The following is a 21,340-nucleotide window of genomic DNA, read 5'->3' on the forward strand; positions in this document are numbered from 1 at the left end:
CAGTGAAACTGCACTGGGGCAGAGAGAAACTGCACTGGGGCAGAGGGAGACAGGGTGAGACTGCACCGGGCAGAGAGCGAGAGAGAGAGGCAGACTGCACTGAGGCAGAGAGAGAGAGACTGCACCTGGGCAGAGGGAGACAGGATGAGACTGCACTGGGCAGAGAGATAGACTGCACTGGGGCAGCGAGACTGCACGGGGCAGAGAGAGAAAAACTGCACTGGAGCAGAGAGAGAGAGACTGTACTGGGGCATAGGGAGACAGGGTGACACTGCACTGGGGCACAGAGAGAGACTGCACTGGGGCAGAGGGAGAGAGGCTGGACTGGGGCGGGGTGGAGGCTACACTGGGGCAGAGGGAGAGAGAGAGAGAGCGACTGCACTGGGGCAGAGGGAGAGAGGCTGGACTGGGGCAGAGGGAGCGAGGCTGCACTGGGGCAGAGGGAGCGAGGCTGCACTGGGGCAGAGGGAGACAGGCTGCACTGGGGCAGAGGGAGAGAGGCTGCACTGGGGCAGAGGTAGAGAGAGGCTGCACTGGGGCAGAGGGAGAGAGGCTGCACTGGGGCAGAGGGAGAGAGGCTGCACTGGGGCAGAGGGAGAGAGGCTGCACTGGGGCAGAGGGAGGAGGCTGCACTGGGGCAGAGGGAGAGAGGCTGCACTGGGGCAGAGGGAGAGAGGCTGCACTGGGGCAGAGGGAGAGAGGCGGCACTGGGCAGAGGGAGAGAGGCTGCACTGGGGCAGAGGGAGAGAGGCTGCACTGGGACAGAGCGAGAGGCTGCACTGGGGCAGAGGGAGTGAGGCTGCACTGGGGCAGAGGGAGTGAGGCTGCACTGGGGCAGAGGGAGTGAGGCTGCACTGGGGCAGAGAGAGGCTGCACTGGGGCAGAGGGAGATAGAGAGAGGCTGCACTGGGGCAGAGGGAGTGAGGCTGCACTGGGCCAGAGGGAGAGGAGGCTGCACTGGGGCAGAGGGAGAGAGGCTGCACTGGGGCAGAGGGAGAGAGGCTGCACTGGGGCAGAGGGAGAGAGGCTGCACTGGGGCAGAGGGAGTGAGGCTGCACTGGGGCAGGGGGCTGCACTGGGGCAGAGGGAGACAGTCTGCACTGGCAGACAGAGAGGCTGCACTGGGGCAGAGAGAGACAATGAGCCTGCACTGGCTGGAGATTTGAAAAGGATGCAGAGTGAAATCTGGTTTGAAATGTAAAATCCGGGCTGTTGCTGTGCAGTGCGCACGGATTCGGCAAGTTGGGCTTTTTCCTGGTCAATTCCTGCGCGCCGGCAAGTTGGAAAATGGGCTCGAAATTAAGCAGAGGCGGCGGCGGAGTGCGGCCGCAGGAGGAGCGCCCCAGGTCGGCGTCAGTGCAGGAATTCAGCTCGCTGTCCCCGGCTCGCACAGAGCGGCGGCGGGCTGACCTTCCCCTGCCTTCCCTCATCCTCAAACCCGAGCGGCTGCTCTTCCAGAAGGCGGCGCCGGCTCCCTATCTCCGCAGGGTGGCCTGGATCCGGGAAATCCAGGCGCTTCTCCGGGAACAGAGAGCTGAACAGGCGGTCGGGCTGCTCAGACTGCTCCGTAAGGTGAGAGCTAGCACGGGCGCAAGGGGCCGAGCGGCCGCGGGGACAGCTGCCCCGCCGTATTCACTCTCAGGCAAAGGGGCGATTTAATTTTTGTTGTTGTTGTTGTTTTTCTTTTAATCCCGATAATCATTCTCTTTAATAGCAATTTGAAGAAGAAATGATATTTAAAGAAGATTCCAGGTGGAAGGGGCAGTCAGATTGAAACGCCCTAAATAATAATGGGCTTGCCTGTCGCAGATGGAGTGAATCCACCCACTGGTGACTCTCCCCTCTGCTGCCTGCAAGCTTTATCTGCCAACCCAGCTTCGGTGTAACCAGCCCCGGCTAGTGAGGCTGAGAATGGCCCCTGTGCACAAACCCAAACCTTCAAAAGAGAGGTCCCGCCTGAACTGCTCTTAATTCCCAGTAATTAGTCCAAATGATGCATGGAGCGACCGTGTCCCAGTGTTCCTGCAAACCTCCCAGAGGGAGTGCACCCAGCTCACCCCGGCAGAATCCTCAGCCACAAACATTTTTATTTTAAAAAAACCTGCAAACCTCCCAAATGTCTCTTAAAACTCCCAGTAAAATACTGCACAATCTACTGTTTTTTTAAAATAATAATTTGAAATGGCTTAATTTAACCTAAAGCTTAACTTATTCTACAATATTAATGTGTGATCATTCATTTCATCAACTGCAATTTGTGCTTGTTTAAAAAGTAAACCTCAAGTTGTATTCCGCAGGAGACATTTTGAACGACCCAAACATTGTAAACCTTATTCAAATATTTCCAGAATCATTCCAGATTTTACTCCACATAACAAACTCTGTTACAAAAATCACTCAAAATCTCTCTGCACCTTCGAAATCCCAGGGTAAACCTCACTGTTACATTACAAATGTCGTTAAAGTATTATAGATCTTGATATAAACCTGTGAAATATCACCGCCATTGAAAAGCTCAGATTGCATCTCATTGACACGTTCTAACTCTTTCAATATAGAATCATAGAATTCCTGTAGTGCAGAAGGAGGCCATTCGGCCCATCGAGTCTGCACCCACCCTCTGAAAGAGCACCCTACCTGGGCCCACTCACCCACACTATATTTGTAGTCTCAGTATAAGAGGTAGCTAATGTAAAACAGAGTTGTGGAGAGACTACTTCTCCCAAAGGGTTGTGAATCTGTGGAATTCACTACCCCAGAGTGTGGTGGATGCTGGGACAGTGAGTACATTTAGGGAGGAGTTAGACAGATTTTTAATTGTTAATAGGCTGAAGAATTATGAAGGACGGGCAGAACGGTGGAGTTAAGGCCAGGATGAGATCTGCCCTGATCGAATGGCGGAGCAGGCTTGGTGGGCCAAGTGGCCTAATTCTGCTCCTATAGCTTATGAATTTATTGGATTGGATTGGATTTGCTTATTGTCACATGTGCTGAGGTACAGTGACAAGTATTTTTCTGCGTGCAGCTCAAACAGATCATTTAGTACATGAAAAAAAATATGTAATCGGGCAACACAAGGTACACCATGTAAATATATAGCCACAGGAATCGGGTGAAGCGTACAGCGGTGTAGTATTAATCAGGTCAGTCCGTAAGAGGGTCATTTAGGCATCGGGTAACAGCGGGGAAGAAGCTGTCTTTGACTCTTCTTGCGTGTTCTCAGACTTTTGTATCTCCTGCCCAATGGAAGAAATTGGAAGAGTGAGCAAACCGGACCGGATGGATTGATTATGCTGCCCGCTTTCCCCAGGCAAGCGGGAAGTGGAGACAGAGTCAATAGATGGGAGGCAGGTTCGTATGATGGACTGGGCGGTGTTCACAACTCTCTGGAGTTTCTTCCCGTCTTGGTGTAAAAGTTGTTAAGAGTCACTGTGGACATGCCTAATTTCCTTAGTTTCCTGAGGAAGTATAGGCGCTGTTATACTTTCTTGGTCGTAGCGTCGACGTGAGTGGACTAGGACAGATTGTTAGTGATGTGCACACCTAGGATTTTGAAGCTGTCAACCATCTCCACCTCAACCCCATTGATGCTGACAGGGGTGTGTACAGTACTTTGCTTGCTGAAGTCAATGACCAGCTCTTTAGTTTTGCTGGCATTGAGGGAGAGATTGTTTTTGTAGCACCACTACACTATGTTCTCTATCTCCCTCCTGAACCCTTACGAACGCTATCCTGCACGTCCCTGGACACTAAGGGGCAATTTAGCATGGCCAATCCACCTAACCTGCACATCTTTTGGGGAAAGTGCAGAAAAGTTTTATCACACGTTGTCACCAGTGGTTAGCACTGCTGCCTGACAGCTCAAGGGTCCCAGGTTCAATTCCAGGCTCGGGTGACTGTGTGGAGTTTACACATTCTCCCCGTGTCTGCGTGGGTTTCCTCCGGGTGCTCCGGTTTCCTCCTACAGTCCAAATATGTGCAGGTTAGGTGGATTGGCCATGAAAAATCGCCCTAGTGTCAAAAAGGTTAGATGGGATTAGTGGGTTACCACAATAGGGTGGAGGTGTGAGCTAAAGTAGGGCCATCTTTCTAAGGGCCGGTGCAGACTCAGTGGGCTGAATGGCCTCCTTCTGCACTGTAGGGATTCTATGAAAGATACTGGGAGAATCTGCTGATCAGGAATGGCTGAACAATTCATCATTCTTTTCTTTGGAAAAGAGATGATTGAGGAGGTGACCTGATAGTCTTTAAACAATGAAAAACTCTGATAATTCTCAGGTACTGCAGAGAAAATGCTTCTACTTGCAAGAGAAAGTAGATTGGTCATAAATATGAAAAATGAAATGAAAATCGCTTATTGTCACGAGTAGGCTTCAATGAAGTTATTGTGAAAAGCCCCTAGTTGCCACATTCCGGCGCCTGTTCGGGGAGGCTGTTACGGGAATCGAACCGTGCTGCTGGCTTGCCTTGGTCTGCTTTCAAAGCCAGCGATTTAGCCCTGTGAGCTAAACAGCCCCATATATAATATAATATAAGCTGATCGTTAATAAATCCAATGGGAAATTTGGAAGAAACCTCTTCAGGAACATGAGAAATAGGAGCTGGAGTCATTTAGTTTACCCTTTGAGCCTACCTATACACGTACCATATTCCTGCTGTAGCCTGTTCCGCTATTGGCAAGATCACGGCTGATGTACCTTAAATCTGTCTGTCCACATTGCTCCCATATCTCTTAAGTTGCCCCGTATCCAAAAATTGATTGACCTCTGTGTGAATGTACTCATAGAATCCCAACAATGAAGAAGGAGGCCATTCGGTCCATCAAGTCTGCACCGACCCCCTGAAAGAGCACCCTACCTAGGCCCAATCTCCCATAATCCCACCTAGGGGCAATTTATCAAGGCCAATCCACTTGACCCGCATATCTTTGGGCTGTGGGAGGAAACCGGAGCACCCAGAGGAAACTCACGTAGAGAACACGCAAACTCCACACAGATAACCACCCCAGGCCGGAATTGAACCCGGGTCCCTGGCTCTGTGAGGCAGCAGTGCTAACCGCCTTCAGTCTCCCCAGCACCTCCTCCTTCGTGTTGGCCACCTCACTCACCTCTGCCCCCTGACTCTCTTGAAATTCTGCCACTGGTGTTTTTTTTCATTCATGGCAAGTAAGTGCTGCAGGCTGGGCCAAGCATTTATTGCCCATCCCTAATTGCCTTTGGGGGACAGTTAAGAGTCAACCACGTTGGCTGCCACTTGTCAAACACTTGGATGCCAGTTGTCAGATACAAGGATCACTCACTACCTTAGCCCTATTCATTTCCCCAGTGCTATTTCTTTAGTTATATTAATTTCTTTAAGTTTCTCATTCTTGCTAAACCCTTGGTTCCCCATTATTTCTGAAATGTTTTTGTCTTCTGCCGTGAAGACATACACAAGGCATTTGTTAAATCTCTCTGCCATTTCCTTATTTTTCATTATAGTTTCACCTGTCTCTGCCTCTATTTTCACTAAACTCATCCTATTTCCAGAATGTTTATAGGAATCATAGAATCCCTTCAGTGCCGAAGGAAAATGTTTACAATCTGTATTTATGTCTTTCTCGCCTACCGTCATATTCTCGTTTCTCTTCGCTCCTCAGTTTCTTTATCCTCCTTTGCTAAATTCCAAAATTATCTCAAACCCCAGGCTTACTACTCTTTCTGGCAACACCTGTCAAACTCTTTCTTTGATACAATACTATCTTTAAATTCTCTTATTCACCATGGTCGGACCACTTATTCTGCGGGACCTCTCTAATCATAAAGGAATGTATATTTGTTAAAGGTTATAGTTTAATTCCTTAATAGCCATTGCTATTTGACCATCACATCTTTTAATGTAGTTTCCCAATCCATCTCACCAATACTGCCTTCATGTTTATTTTGTTTTGATTTAAAACACGATATTCAGACTTAACTAAATCCCTTTCAAACTCAATATTAAATTCCATCATATTATAATCTCTGCTCCCTAGAGGCTCTTTTATGAACGGATTATTCATTAACCCTTTTGTATTGTACAATACAAGATCCATAATAACTTGTTCCCTTGTTGGTTCCTTGATACACTGATCAAGAAAACGACCTTTTCCATATTCCATGAACACCTACTCCACACTATTACCAAGTCCAAATGAAAATTAAAGACATCCATGATTATGCATTAGCTTAGCCCTGTTGCATGTAAGGGAAGACAATGGTGCAGAGTTAATGTCCCTGGAGTAGTAATCCAAACACCTTGGACAACGCTGCAGGGAAACAAGCTCAAATCCCACCAGAACAGCTGGTGGAATTTAAATTCAGTGAATACACATGGAATTAAAAGCTTGTCTCAGTGATGGTGACCATGAAACCATTTCTGACTGTCATAACGATCCATCTGGTTCACGAATGTCCATCAGGGAAGGAAATCTGCCGTTCTCACCTGGTGGTAGAGGCGGGCACGATAGCATCACTTAAGATGCATCTGGACAGATATATGAACGGGTGGGGAACAGAGAGAAGTAGACTTTGGAAAATAGGCAACACGTTTAGATAAAGGATCTGGATCGGCGCAGGCTGGGAGGGCCGAAGGGCTTGTTCCTGTGCTGTAATTTTCTTTGTTCTTTCTTTGGTCTGGCCGACACGTGACTCCAGGTTCACAGTAGTGTGGTTGACTCTTAACTGCCCTCTGAAATGGCCCGGCAAGCCACTCTGTTGTATCAAACCATTACGTCAAAAAGGAATGAAATTGGTCAGACCACCCTGCATTGATCCAAACACCAGAAACGACGACACACACAGCCCTGGACAAAGTCCTCCTTACTGGGAACCCCTGCTAAATTTGGGATAGCTGTCTCATGGACTAGTTAAGCAACAGCAATACCTATTTAATCATACCATACAGTCAGGGTCCATGTTCACATGGGGATGAATACAATGTTCAGCACCATTTACAACTCCTCCGATATCGAAGCAGTCTGTGCATATGTGTTAGTATGACTAGGGAGATTATGGTACCTTGGAACCATGCTGCCATTGGTGCAGAAGACTTGCTGCCCATTGGCTCAGGCAAGTCATGTGCCTCTCTGCCAATTGGCTGAGGCTAGTCATGTGACTACCCGCCGATTGGCTGAGAGGTTTGGAGCTCCGCCCACGAGGCGGGTATAAAAACCCGTACCGGCTGGCAGTCGGCCTTTCTCTGTACATCTACTGCCGGGCACACATCTAGTGTATTAAAGCCTGTTGTTTGAAATACTTCACGACTCGAGTCAATTAATGGTGCATCAGCATATATGCAGCAAAACCTGGGCTACACTCAGGCTTGGGCTGATAAGTGGCAAGTAATATTCACCACACAAGTGCCAGGCCATCACCATCTCCAATAAGAGAGGATCGAACCATCTCCCCATTATATTCAATGGCATAACATCATTGAATCCCCACTAACGGTAACCTGAGTGTTACCATTGACCAGAAACTGAACTGGACTAGCGATATAAGTACTGCGGCCACAAGAGCAGGTCAGAGGCTCGGAATCCTGCAGTGAGTAACTCACCTCCTGACTCCCAAAGCCTGTCCACCATCTGTAAGGCACAAGTCAGGAGAGCAATGGAATACTCTCCACTTGCCTGGATGAGTGCTGCTCCAACAACACTCAAGAAGCTCAACACCATCCAGGACAAAGCAGCCTGCTTGATTGGCACTCCTTTCACAAACACTCACTCCCTCCACCACCCACACACAGTGGCAGCCATCCACAAGATGCACTGCAGGAACTCCCCAAGATTCCTTCCAAAACCACAACCGCCACCACCGAGAAGGACAAGGTCAGCAGATACCTGGGAACCCCACCATCTGTAAATTCCCCTCCCAAGTCACGAACCACCCTAATTTGGGAATATATCGCCGTTCCTTCACTGTCACTGGGTCAAAAACCTTGAATTGTCTCCCTGACAGCTCTGTGGGTGTACTTCCAGTATGTGGACTGCAGCCGTTCAAGAAGGCAGCTCAGCCCCACCTTTTCAATGGTCGTTGGGAATGGGTCATGAATGTTGGTCTAGCCATCGACACCCTCCTCCCAAATGCTAATAAAAATGCAGCCTGAGAATGTGGGACCCGCTCACACAAGTAGCTGAGGTTTCAGATGCAGCTACGGAGACATTAGCTAAACGCATGAGAAAGAAAGGAAGACAAGGATATATCGATGGGGTTAGGTGAACAGTGATGAGAGGATCCTTGGTTGGGGGTTGAATGGCCTGTTTTTGTGATGTAAATATTACATAGCTAGGTCACACTATGTTAAATATTCCAACTCTCACAAAACACATTTCAAAGTTCACCAAGAATACCTGAAATCAAATTAAAATATTCTAAATGTCACTTGGCATTGTAAATATAGACAGCTTCATGTTGGAACTGCTTGGATTCAACAGCCTGTAATGGTAGGTTGGATTCGGTCACCTTGCAAGTAATCTCGCTGTAATACAGTGCTGAAGCAAAGGTCTGCCTGGGAAAATTATAGGATGTCAACCATCAGGGATTTGCCAATGCTGTGCTGCAGAAATTTACAAAGAACCTCCCACGACCTCAGGACTTCCAAAACTCATTTGAGCCAATTGAAGATTTTTTTAAAAAAAGTTATTTTTATTGGAATTTTTTGAAAAATATATAGCTACAGAACAATAATAATAATAACAATAATAAACACCCCCCAGCACCCGTAACAACGCATGTAACAAACCCACCCCCCACCCCTAAACCCAATAAACAACAAAATAAATTAACAATAAGCAAATTAACTTAAACAATACCCCCCTGAGACCCCCCCCCCTCCCCCCCTGGTTGCTGCTGCTGCTGACCCGAGTTTCCTTATCATTGAGCCAGAAGTCGAGGAAAGGCTTGCCACCTCCTAAAGACCCTTGTACCGACCCCCTCAGGGCGAATTTTGACCCTCTCCAGCAATAATGAATCCCGCCCATGTCATTAATCCAGGTCTCCACGCTCGGATGGTCTCGCATCTTTCCACTGCAGCAAGATCCTCCGCCGGGCTACTAGGGACGCAAAGGCCAAAACCATCGGCCTCTTTCGCCTCCTGCACTCCCGGCTCCACCCCAACCCCAAATATCGCAAGTCCCCAGCCTGGCTTGACCCTGGACCCTACCACCCTCGACACCGTCTCGCCACCCCCCTGCCAGAATTCCCCCAGTGCCGGGCATGCCCAAAACATATGGGCATGGTCGCTGGGCTCCCCCGAACACCTAATGCACCTGTCCTCACCCCAAAAAACCTGCTCATCCTCGTCCCGGACATATGAGCCCTGTGCAGTACCTTGAACTGGATGAGGCTAAGCCTCGCACATGAAGAGGAGGAGTTCACCCTCTCCAGGGCGTCCGCCCATGTCCCCTCCTCAATCTGCTCCCCCAGCTCCACTTCCCACTTAGCCTTCAGCTCCTCTACCGGCGCCTCCCCCACCTCCTGCATTACCTGGTAGATGTCAGACACCTTCCCATCCCCGACCCACACCCCCGAAAGCACCCTATCCCTTACCCCCCGCGGGGGCAGCGAAGGGAACCCCTCCACCTGCCGCCTAGCAAACGCCTTGACCTGAAGGTACCTGAACATATTCCCCGGGGGGGGAGCTCAAACTTCTCCTCCAGTTCACCCAGGCTCGCAAACCTCACGTCAATGAACAGGTCTCCCAACTTCCTAATGCCCGCCCTGTGCCACCCCAGGAACCCGCCATCAATATTCCCTGGGACAAACCGGTGGTTCCCCCGCAGCGGGGCCTCCACCGAGTTCCCCACTTCCCCCCTGTGTCGCCTCCACTGCCCCCAAATTTTGAGGGTAGCCGCCACCACCGGGCTCTTAGTGTACCTCGTTGGAGGGAGCGGCAACGCCGCCGTTACCAGTGCCTTCAGGCTCGTACCTTCACAGGACGCCATCTTCAGCCGTTTCCATGCTGCCCCTCCCCATCCATTACCCATTTGCGTACCATCGAGACATTAGCCGCCCAATAGTACCCAGAGAGGTTGGGCAGCGCCAGCCACCCTCTATCTCTGCCCCGCTCCAAAAAGACCCTCCTCACCCTCGGAGTCCCATGCGCCCAAACAAATCCCAGAATGCTGCTGTTCACCCTCCTAAAAAGGCCCTCGGAATAAAAATGGGGAGGCACCGAAACAAAAACAAAAACTTCGGGAGCACCGTCATTTTAACGGACTGTACTCTACCCGCCAACGACAGCGGCAGCACGTCCCACCTTTTAAATTCCTCCTCAATCTGCTCCACCAAGCTAGTAAAATTGAGCTTATGCAGAGTCCCCCAACTCCTAGCCACCTGAACTCCCAGGTAATCTAAAACTCCTCACTGCCCTCTTTAGCGGGAGCCTACCAATCCCCTCCTCCTGATCTCCCGGGTGTACAACAAACAGCTCACTCTTGCCCAGGTTCAGTTTATATCCCGAGAAACTCCCGAACTCAGCAAGAATCTCCATCACCTCCGGCATTCCCCCCCACCGGGTCTGCTACATACAGCAGCAAGTCATCTGCGTACAGCGACACTCGGTGCTCCTCCCCACCTCGCACCAAACCCCTCCACCTCCCCGACTCCCTGAGAGCCATGGCAAGAGGCTCAATTGCCAACGCAAAAAGCAAGGGGGACAGGGGGCACCCCTGCCTCGTCCCACGGTAGAGCCTGAAGTACTCGGACCTCCTCCCATTTGTCGCTACACTCGCCATCGGGGCCTCGTACAGCAACCTCACCCATTTAATAAACCCCACCCCAAACCCGAACCTCTCTAACACCTCCCACAAGTACCCCCACTCAAACCTATCAAAGGCCTTCTCCGCATCCAATGCCACCACAATCTCTGCCTCTCCTTCTGCTGCAGGCGTCATTATCACATTTAGCAGCCTTCGCACGTTAGTGTTCAGCTGCCTCCCCTTCACAAAACCCGTCTGATCTTCATGTACCACCCCCGGCACACAGTCCTCTATTCTAGTGGCCAAGATCTTCGCCAGCAACTTGGCGTCTACATTCAGCAGTGAAATCGGCCTGTATGATCCGCACTGCAAGGGGTCCTTATCACGCTTCAGGATCAGGGAAATCAGCGCCCGTGACATAGTCGGGGGCAAAACACCCCCCTCCCATGCCTCGTTAAAGGTGCGAACCAACAAGGGGCCCAGCAGGTCTGCGTATTTCTTATAAAATTCAACTGGGAACCCATCCAGTCCCGGCGCCTTCCCCGACTGCATGTGGCCAATCCCACTGACCAGCTCCTCCAACTCGATCGGCGCCCCCAGTCCCTCCACCTGCTCCTCCTGCACCCTTGGAAATCGGAGCCTGTCCAAAAAACTCTCCATTCCCCCTCCCACCGCCGGCGGCTCCGACCGGTACAGTTCCCTGTAGAAGTCCCTAAAGACCTCATTGACCTCTGCCCCCTGCCGCAGCACATTCCCATCTCTATCCTTCACTCCACCAATCTCCCTAGCCGCGTCCCGCTTACGAAGCTGGTGCGCCAGCATCCGGCTCGCCTTCTCTCCATACTCATAGACCGCTCCCTGCGCCTTCCTCCACTGTGTCTCCGCCTTTCTGGTGGTCAATAAATCAAACTTGGCCTGCAGGCTACGCCACTCCCCCAGCAATCCCTCCTCCGGGGCCTCCGCATACCTCCTATCTACACTCAACAGCTCCCCCACCAGTCTCTCCCTCTCCCTCCTCTCCCCCTCTCCCTATGGGCTCGGATGGAGATTAGCTCCCCCCTAATGACTGCCTTCAGAGCCTCCCACACCATCCCCACCTGGACCTCCCCAGTATCATTGACCTCGGGGTACCTCTCAATACATCCCCGGACCCTCCTACACACCTCATCAGCCAACAACCCCACGTCCAGATGCCAAAGCGGGCGCTGGTCCCACACCGCCCCCATCTCCAGATCCACCCAATGCAGAGCATGGTCCGAATTCGCTATAGCCGAATATTCGGCCTCCTTCACCCTCGGGACCAGTCCCCTACTCAGGACAAAGAAATCAATACGGGAATAAACCCTGTGCACATGGGAGAAATAAAGAGTACTCCCGAGCCCTCGGCCTCCCGAACCTCCAGGGATCCACTCCTCCCATCTGGTCCATAAACCCCCTCAACACCTTGGCCGCCGCCGGCCTCCTGCCTGTCCTTGAATTAGAACGATCCAGTAGGGGATCCAGCACATTTACCAATACCACCCTCTCCCCCTGCAGCTTACCGCTCACCATCACATATCTGCCACCACTATCAGCCACCACCTCAGAAGCCTCAAACACCACCCTCTTCCCCACCAGGATCGCCACCCCCCCGGTTCTTCGCGTCGAGCTCAGAATGGAAAACCTGCCCCACCAACCCCTTCCTCAGACGGACCTGGTCCGCCACCTTCAGGTAGGTCTCCTGGAGCATGGCCACGTCCGCCTTCAGATGCAAAAAACACCCGAGCCCGCTTAACCGGCCCATTCAACCCCCCTCACGTTCCACGTAATCAGCTGGATCAGGGGGCACCCCGCCCCCCTCGACTAGCCATGGCCCATCGACTGCTCGCCCCTGGCCAGCACCCATTCGGCCCGTTTCCCACGGCGATAGAACCTCACCCCGACCCCCCCTACCCACACCAGCTCCTCCCTGGCCAATCCAGCAGCAACCCGGTATCCCCCCCCAGGCTAGGACCCCTCCTAGCTGCGACGCTCCCTCCATAGTACTCCCGTGAGCCAGCTGACTTCTGCTGACCCCGGCAGCTCCCGCCCTAACTCCGACCCCTCCCGATATAAGGTCACCCCTCCCCCCCTGCATCAGCTCCTTGGCACCGCTCCAGCGTGGGAAAACGGATCTGATATCCCGCCCCTTGCCACCAGCTCCACCCCTCTCGTCCCGCAGCGCGGGAAACCAGAGGAAAGCCTTTCACACTGCCCCACCCCACCCCCCCCAATGCAGCTCCCAAACAGCAGTCCCAACCCATCCACCAACTCCGTACAAACAAAAACAGATCAACTACAGACCCCAACACCCCCCTTAAGACACAAAACCATAACCAACATCATCCGAAAGCGAGAGAAAAAAAACCAAACAGAATAACCAGCAACAGCATAAACAGTGATACAAAAAAAAAACTCCCACAGCCCCCAATCCCTAGTTCGAGTCCAACTTTTCAGCCTGCACAAAGGCCCACGCCTCCTCCGGGGACTCAAAGTAGTAATGCCGGTCCTTGTAGGTGACCCGCAGGTGGCAGCATGCCGAACTTCACCTGCTTGCCGTGGAGCACCGCCTTCGTCCGGTTGAACCCGGCCCTCCGCTTAGCCACCTCCGCACTCCAGTCCTGGTAGATACGAACTACCGAATTCTCCCACTTGCTGCTCCTCACCCTTCTTGGCCCATCGGAGAACCACACTCCCGGTCACTGAACCGATGGAACCGCACCAGCACCGCCCGCGGGGGTTCATTCGCCTTAGGCCGCCTGGCCAGTACTCTGTGGGCCCCTTCCAGCTCCAGGGGCAGATGGAAGGATCCTGCCCCCACCAGCGAGTTCAGCATCACGGCCACATAGGCCGGCAGGTCCGACCCCTCCAGCCCCTCCTCGAGGCCCAGGATCCGCAGGTTCTTCCTCCGTGACCGAAGCTCCATCTCCTCGAACCGATCATGCCACTTTTTGTGTAGCGCCTCGTGTATCTCCACCTTCCCCACGAGGGCTGAAACCTCCTCCTCACGCTCAGAGGCCTGCTGCTGCAACTCGAGTATCGCTGCACCCTGGGTTGTCTGGGTCTCCAACAGCTTACTAGTCGTCACATTCAGGGATTCCAATTACTCCCCTTTCAGTTCCGTGAAATAGCGCCGAAGGGCCGCCTGCTGCGCCTCAGCCCACTGCCTCCACTCCTCGGGGGCTCCACCGGCCGCCATTTTGTCCACCTTCCCCCGCTTTCCAGGGGAGCTGCTGCCGTTTTTCTCCTCGCCCCACTCCGAGTCCGCACCATAAATCCCGGGGGGTTTTGCTCCAGACCCCTTTATCCACCGGGAATCGTCGAATCAGCGCCATTTGGGGCCCTTAAAAGAGTCCTATTAAAGCGGGAGCTGCCGACCGTGCGGCTTAGCTCCGCATAGCCGCAACCGGAAGTCCCAATTGAAGATATTTTAAAGTGTAATCGCCTATTGTAAAGCAGCAGTCCGATTTGCACACAGCAGAATCTCACAATCCAGCAACGAGACAAATGAACAGATAACCTGGGTGGGATTTTCCGTCAGCTGACGCCGGAATTGGGAAATTCAATCGGGTGCGGGCAATCGGTTTCACGCCAAATCGCAATTCTCCATCGCCTCGACAGCGGCGTCAGTGCGTTCCACTCCGTATGTACAATAAACGCCGTCAGCATGTCATTAGCGGGTCTGACCCGGTGTTCTCCTGGGCCCCCACGATTCTCTGCCTCCATCGGGGCAAATTCTTGATGGCGTGGTTCACTTGTACTTTTAAAAATTGTGAAACAGACGCTGTGGCTGATGAGAGAGAGGGAGGAGGTAGGACACGAAGAAGGGCGACCGTGGGCTGGCGGGTCGGACACTGCCTGGTCTGGCTGGGGGTGGGTACCTTGCCAAGGGCCGGGAAGGCGTGGTGATGGGGAATGGGCCATGTGGCAGGTGTGACCTCTCATGGGACTGGGGCAGTGCCCAGGCACGGACCTCCATTGCTGCGGCCTGCAAGGCAGCCATCTTGCTGCACACTCCACTGACCACCCACCTTGGCCCCTGGTTCTGCAGAGTGACACCTGTCGTATGAGTGCCCCCCCCACCCCACCACCATTGCACCCACCATCCGCCCCACCATCCCACACTCCACTCTCTGCCATACACCCCCCAATGGGCTGCCATCGGGGCATCAAGCTGCCCACCAAGGGCAACGGCCACTGTAGCACCCATAGGGGTTCCGGACAGGGGCCATGGAACATACCGCTGGCAAGGGCAGCTCCAGCCGACGGCAGCAGGAGCAGGCACCAGGGTCCAGAGGCCCCCACAGTTCCGACCACCAACAGGGCCCTGGGTGCGGAGAGGGGGCATGACGGGGCAGACCCTGCAGTGCCAACCGGGAACACCTTGTAGACCATTGGATCGATTCGTACACACCAGGCTGGTACACACCAGGCTGGTACACACCATAGAACATAGAACAGTACAGCACCGAACAGGCCCTTCGGCCCTCGATGTTGTGCCGAGCAATGATCACCCTACTCAAACCCACGTATCCACCCTATACCCGTAACCCAACAACCCCCCCTTAACCTTACTTTTGAGGACACTACGGGCAATTTAGCATGGCCAATCCACCTAACCCGCACATCTTTGGACTGTGGGAGGAAACCGGAGCACCCGGAGGAAACCCACGCACACACGGGGAGGACATGCAGACTCCGCACAGACAGTGACCCAGCCGGGAATCGAACCTGGGACCCTGAAGCTGTGAAGCATTTATGCTAACCACCATGCTACCGTGCTGCCCCTACAGACATGGTTAGCACCATGCTAACGTGCCAGCCTTTCACCCCCTGCAGACAATGGATATTGGAATTCAAACAGCGATGGTGGCCTTCCTGCTTGCCGCTACAGCCCTGGGATGACCTGGAGGTGCTCGAGGAGGAGGAGGAGGCTGCAGCAGCGGAGCGTGCCCCAGAGGAACAGGTGGCAGCTGCTGAGGATGGAGAGCTGGCCGCCCAACAGGCCCCCGAGCTACTCCAACTAGCTACTCCGCTAATGACATGCCAACGGGTGTGAGCGGAGATATCACCCGAGACTCTCCCGACACCTAGCACTGCCAGTCCTGAAGGCCTGCTCTCGTCTCGGCCAGGGTCTGCAGGCTCGCGGCTATGGAGCACAGGGAGTGTACTGTCACCATCTGGGGCAGCACAACATCACACTGTGACTGTGCCACCACCTGTGACACATCAGACTGTGGCTGTGCCATCTCCCTCTGCACCTGTGTCCGCCAGCGCCTAGGCAATACAGCCGACACTGCCAGCCATGGCCCACTGCCACTGGGCCACGCTCAGGAGCGCCGCTGCAATTCCCAGGTGGCTCTGGTACATGGCTGCCTGTGAGACGGCAGCCCTGTCCTGGGCCTCGGCCACCACCTGCACAGAATGCCCCAGGCCTTGGACATGCTGATCCATAGCTGAAACCCTCACCCATGTGGCCTCCGCTGCGAACACCACCCATATAGAACAGTACAGCACAGAACAGGCCCTTCGGCCCTCGATGTTGTGCCGAGCAATGATCACCCTACTCAAACCCACGTATCCACCCTATACCCGTAACCCAAGAACCCCCCCCCCCCCCCCCCCCCCCCCTTAACCTTACTTTTTTAGGACACTAAGGGCAATTTAGCATGGCCAATCCACCTAACCCGCACATCTTTGGACTGTGGGAGGAAACCGGAGCACCCGGAGGAAAACCCACGCACACATGGGGAGGACGTGCAGACTCCGCACAGACAGTGACCCAGCCGGGAATCGAACCTGGACCCTGAGCTGTGAAGCATTTATGCTAACCACCATGCTACCCTGCTGCCCCTATGGTGTTGGCCTAGGTGGCACGCATGACCAGCAGCACCTCCTGCTCCTGCATACAGTTTGGCACCTCCAACTGCAGGTGCTGGATGCTCACCGCCAACCCGTCATGTAGCCCCTGGCTCTGTGAATGCATCTCCACGCTTGATAGGACTGTCTGTTCCGAAGCCCAAAACCCATTTGGAGGGTAGCTAGATCCTAGGTTCGGCCCGTCCTCTGACATCCTCTCCTTCGGGAGTGCCTACATCTAACTGCTGTACCGGAGCAGCTGGGTGCTGAGCACCAGAGGGTGTCCCAGGAGCCTCTTCACTGAAGCGACCAACCGAGGTGGGTCTTTGGGATGGTGGAGGGTGTTGGAGGCAGCTGAGACGGGAAATCTGTGTCAATATTGGATTCAAGCTCCCGCATGTCCTGGTTCTCATGCATATGGGTCCCCTCAGTGTCATCATCATTGCCCGGCACCCTGAGGGGTTCTGGCTGTGGCTGGGGTGGGGGCAGCAGAAGGACCCACCCCATCACCAGCAGCTCCTGTAAGACACAAGACAAGACATATGATTAGACCGGGAGGTTAGTGAGGGTGGTGTGGGGGTGAGAGTGGTGTGGGGGTGAGGGTGGTGTTGGGGGGGCTGGTTGACACACGTCTCATGGGGAACGCAACTAAGCGGGGTCTCACTTCCTTGCCTGAAGCCAATCTCCATCCTGGCACCTTCCCTTTCCTTGGGCCGCCAACCACGTCCAGGGCCCACTTTACTGCCACGGTGAGGGGCCGCAGGTCCGGTGGTCCTACTCCAGACTTTTCCCGCTCCCTGCGGTGATGAGCGGCCTTCTCCTGGGGGAGGGGAGGGGGGGGGGGGGGGACAGGAAATGACAGTGTTAGATAGTCTGATGCATGCAGCTGAGGGAGTGGGTAGCTGGTGGCCTCAGTGGCCAGGGCACTGGCCATGGCAGCCGGTATGGGTTCCAGCGTGTGGTGCAGGGTGGGAGTCCGGCCACCCTCCAGGTTGCCGGTGGGGGGGGGTACGGGTGAGTGGGATAGCAGTTGATGCCAGGGGCACAGCCTACTCACCCTGGCTGCCATGAGGAGCTCGTGCTGTCTTTTCCGGCTCTGCAGGCCGGTCTGGACGGTTGCTGGTGGCACTGACGGCATCTGCCACCTGCGCCCAGGCACGGCGAATGGCAGCCTCTTTCCCAGGCCGAAGTACAGGGTCAACCGTCTGTCCTCTACGGTGTCCAGGAGGGTCTCGAGCTCGCGTCCGTAAATCTCAGGGCCGCTCTCCTCGCTGCCATCTTGTTGGCTGGATGGTGTGTGTGGGGACTGCAGTGTGTAGATGTGGCTGCAGCTTGTCAGCCTCCTGAGTGTCAATCACGAACCTGGCGAATCCGGCACCGTTTCCCATTGGAATCGATTGTGTTCCACGTGGCTCAGGTGCTAGCCCCTTAATAGTAGCGGAACCGGTCCGGGTGCGGCGCCAGTTTTTCTGTCGAGTAAGTCCACAAATCCTGCGCCGGTGTCAACACTGAGTCTCAGGAAAGGAGAATCCCGCTGCCTGTTTTAACTAGCGCATTGGTTAACAGCTTATCGGGAATACAGCACCTCCGAGTTGTAGTGGGAATGTCAGCCCGGATTCTCTGCTCTGGAGTCCGGACCACCAACTTTGTGACTCAAAGGGTAGGTAATAATAATAATCACTTATTGTCACATTCCGGTGCCTGTTCGGGGAGGCCGGTACGGGAATTGAACCTGGGCTGCTGGCCTTGTTCTGCATTACAAGCCAGCTGTTTAGCCCACTGTGCTAAACCAGCTCTTCTATTGCTACCATTGGGCTGCAGCTCACACAGCCCTCACTGCTGTCAGTGGGAGAGCAACTGGGGGAAGGAGGATTGGCTCCAGCGAGTCTGAAAACAGTTGGCTGGGAGAATTGCTGCTCTTGCTCCTGATTTGTAGATCCGTGCAGAGAGGGTTAACTCTGTGAACCATATTGTTTCGGCTCACATACAAAAATGAAACCATCAGCACCTGCAACCTTTTACATTGATACTTCCTTTTGAATCCAGTACTCTCAGCTCTGACTGCCATAACGGCACAGACTCTTGCTCAACTAACAGTCCACGGCTCGGGTTACTTTCTCAACAGGTGATTTTCTATCATCCCTCGGCTAGTATAAAGCACTCAGAAGAAGATGATACCAAATTGGTTGTGGTAATTGAGTTCTAATACAATGCAAAGCACAGTGGATGGGCCCACATGCTGTCTCGCCATCTGAAGCAGTGCAATGAAAATAGAATCATCTGTTCCTATGGGTAGAGACAATAACTCCTGCCAGTTTCTGCTAACCTTTTCTGCCACCAGTTCTAGCTTTTCCAGTTTAATTTTTTGTTTCTTTTCCTGTCCTGTCCTTTGGCCATCCTGTGCAGCTGGAGTATTGTGGGCAGTTTTGCCGCCGTTATCTGAGGAAGGATGTTCTTGCTGTGGAGGGAGTGCAGCCAAGCTTTATACCAGGCTGATTCCTGGGATGGCGGGACTGTCATATGAGGAGAGACTAAGTTGGTTAGGGTTATACTCATTGGAGTTTAGAAGAGTGCGAGGGGACCTCATGGAAACTTGTAAAATTCTAACAGGATTAGACGGGGTAGATTCAGAAAGAATGTTGGGGGAGTCCATAACTAGGGGTCATAGTTTGAGGATACGGGGTAAACCTTTTAGGACTGAGGTGAGGAGAAATTTCTCCACCCAGAGAGTGGTGAATCTGTGGAATTCACTCCAACCAAAGGTAGTTGAGGCCGAAACGTTGCGTAATTAATTTTAAAAAAAATATTTTTTAATTCAAATTTTTCAACTACAAATTTTCTCCCAGCAATTAAATAAACAAGGTATAAAAATAAACAGAAAGAACCCCCCCCCCCAATACAAAGCAATAAATTAATAACATTACAAAAAACAAGAAAGTGGCAAACAAACAGTCGCAGAAACAGCGATGGGGAGGGTGTGGGCGCTGGAGGAGGGTGTGGGGGATGGGGCGGGGAGGAGTGGGCACTGGGGTATGGGGCAGCGATGGGGAGGTGGTGGGCGCTGGGGGAGGGGGTGGGCGCTGGGGCATTGATAGGGAGTGGGTGGGTGCTGGGGAGGGGGTGGGTGCTGGGGGATGGGGCAGCGATGGGAAGTGGGTGGGCGCTGGGGGATGGGGCAGCAATGGGGAGGGGGTGGGCGCCGGGGGAGTGGGTGGGCGCTGGGGGTGGGGCAGCGATGGGGATGGGGTGGGCGCTGGGGGAGTGGGTGGACGATGGGTGATGGGGCAGCGATGGGGAGTGGGTGGGTGCTGGGGGATGGGGTGGGCGCTGGGGTACGGGGCAGCGATGGGGGATAGGACAGCGATCCGGGAGTGGGTGGGCGCTGGGGGAGGAGGCAGCGATGGGGAGTGGGTGGGCGCTGGGGGAGGGGGTGGGGGATTGGGCAGCGATGGGGAGGGGGTGGGTGCTGGGGGAGGGGGTGGGCGCTGGGGGATGGGGAGCGATGGGGTGGGGGATGGGGAGCGATGGGGAGGGGTTGGGCATTGGGGGAATGGGCAGCGATGGTGAGGGCGCTGGGGGATGGGGCAGCGATGGGGAGGGGGTGGGCGCTGGGGATGGGGCAGAGATGGGGAGGGGGTGGCCGCTGGGGGAGGGGGTGGGCGCTGGGGGAGGGGTGGGCGCTGGGGGATGGGGCAGCGATGCGGGAGTGGGTGGGCGCAGGGGGGGTGGGCGCTGGGGAGGGGGATGGGGCAGCGATGGGGAGTGGGGTGGACGCTGGGGGAGGGGGCAGCGATGGAGAGTGGGTGGGCGCTGGGGGATGGGGCAGCGATGGGGAGTGGGTGGGCGCTGGGATGGGGCAGCAATGGGGAGTAGGTGGACGCTGGGGGAGGGTGTGGGCGCTGGGGGAGGGGGCAGCAATGGGGAGTGGGTGGGCGCTGGGGAGGGGGTGGGGGATGGGGCAGTGATGGGGAGTAGGTGGACGCTGGGGGAGGGTGTGGGTGCTGGGGGAGGGGGCAGCAGTGGGGAGTGGGTGGACGCTGGGGAGGGGGTGGGGGATGGGGTAGTGATGGGCAGGGGGTGGGCGCAGCAATGGGGAGTGGGTGGGCGCTGGGGAGGGGTGGGGGATGGGGCAGTGATGGGCAGGGGGTGGGCGCTGGGGAGGGGGATGGGGCAGCGATGGGGAGTAGGTGGACGCTGGGGGAGGGTGTGGGCGCTGGGGGAGGGGGCAGCAGTGGGGAGTGGGTGGGCGCTAGGGTGGGTGCTGTGGGATGGGGCAGCGATGGGGGATGGGCCAGCGATGGGGAGTGGGTGGGCACTGAGGGGGGGGGTGGGCGGTGTGGTTGCCACACCTTCAGGATTGGCTGGGAGTCTCCAGGGATTGAACATGAATCTGTAGGCCACTGCTGTGTCCAATCCTGGAAAAAGATCATCAGGGCATTAAAAATATCAGGGCTTTTTGTAATTTTCTTTCAACATTTCTCTTCACCAGATATAAAAATATTGAAAATTGGGGAAGAAAAGGCTGTGTGGCTGATAGTCAAACATCATCCAATTTGGTCATGAGTCTTTTTTCATTTCCAATTTGTGTAGAAGGCAGTGCTTCACAAGGATGGATCTCCAGACAATCCCTCCAGCGTAGAAAGAGGCATTTCGGCCCATTGAGTCAGCACCAACCCTCTGAAAAAACACCCACCCGGGCCAGATTCCCTGCCCTATCCCTGTAACCCCAGCTAACTTGCACATCTT

At 54.3% G+C, this 21,340-nt stretch overlaps 1 protein-coding gene across 1 annotated transcript in view; it reads left to right on the plus strand.

Moving 5' to 3' along the window:
• Nucleotides 1–1,094: 1,094 nt before the first annotated feature.
• The window catches only part of LOC119964392 (leucine-rich repeat-containing protein 75B-like), a 185,763-nt gene continuing 165,517 nt past the window's right edge, over nt 1,095–21,340 (plus strand). The window contains exon 1 of the mRNA XM_038793801.1: nt 1,095–1,572. Within this exon, the coding sequence (XP_038649729.1) occupies nt 1,288–1,572 (285 nt within the window). The 5' untranslated portion in view covers nt 1,095–1,287. The remainder of the gene's footprint in view (nt 1,573–21,340) is intronic.

Source organism: Scyliorhinus canicula, chromosome 1 (genome assembly GCF_902713615.1).
Source record: "Scyliorhinus canicula chromosome 1, sScyCan1.1, whole genome shotgun sequence".
NCBI lineage: Eukaryota > Metazoa > Chordata > Chondrichthyes > Carcharhiniformes > Scyliorhinidae > Scyliorhinus > Scyliorhinus canicula.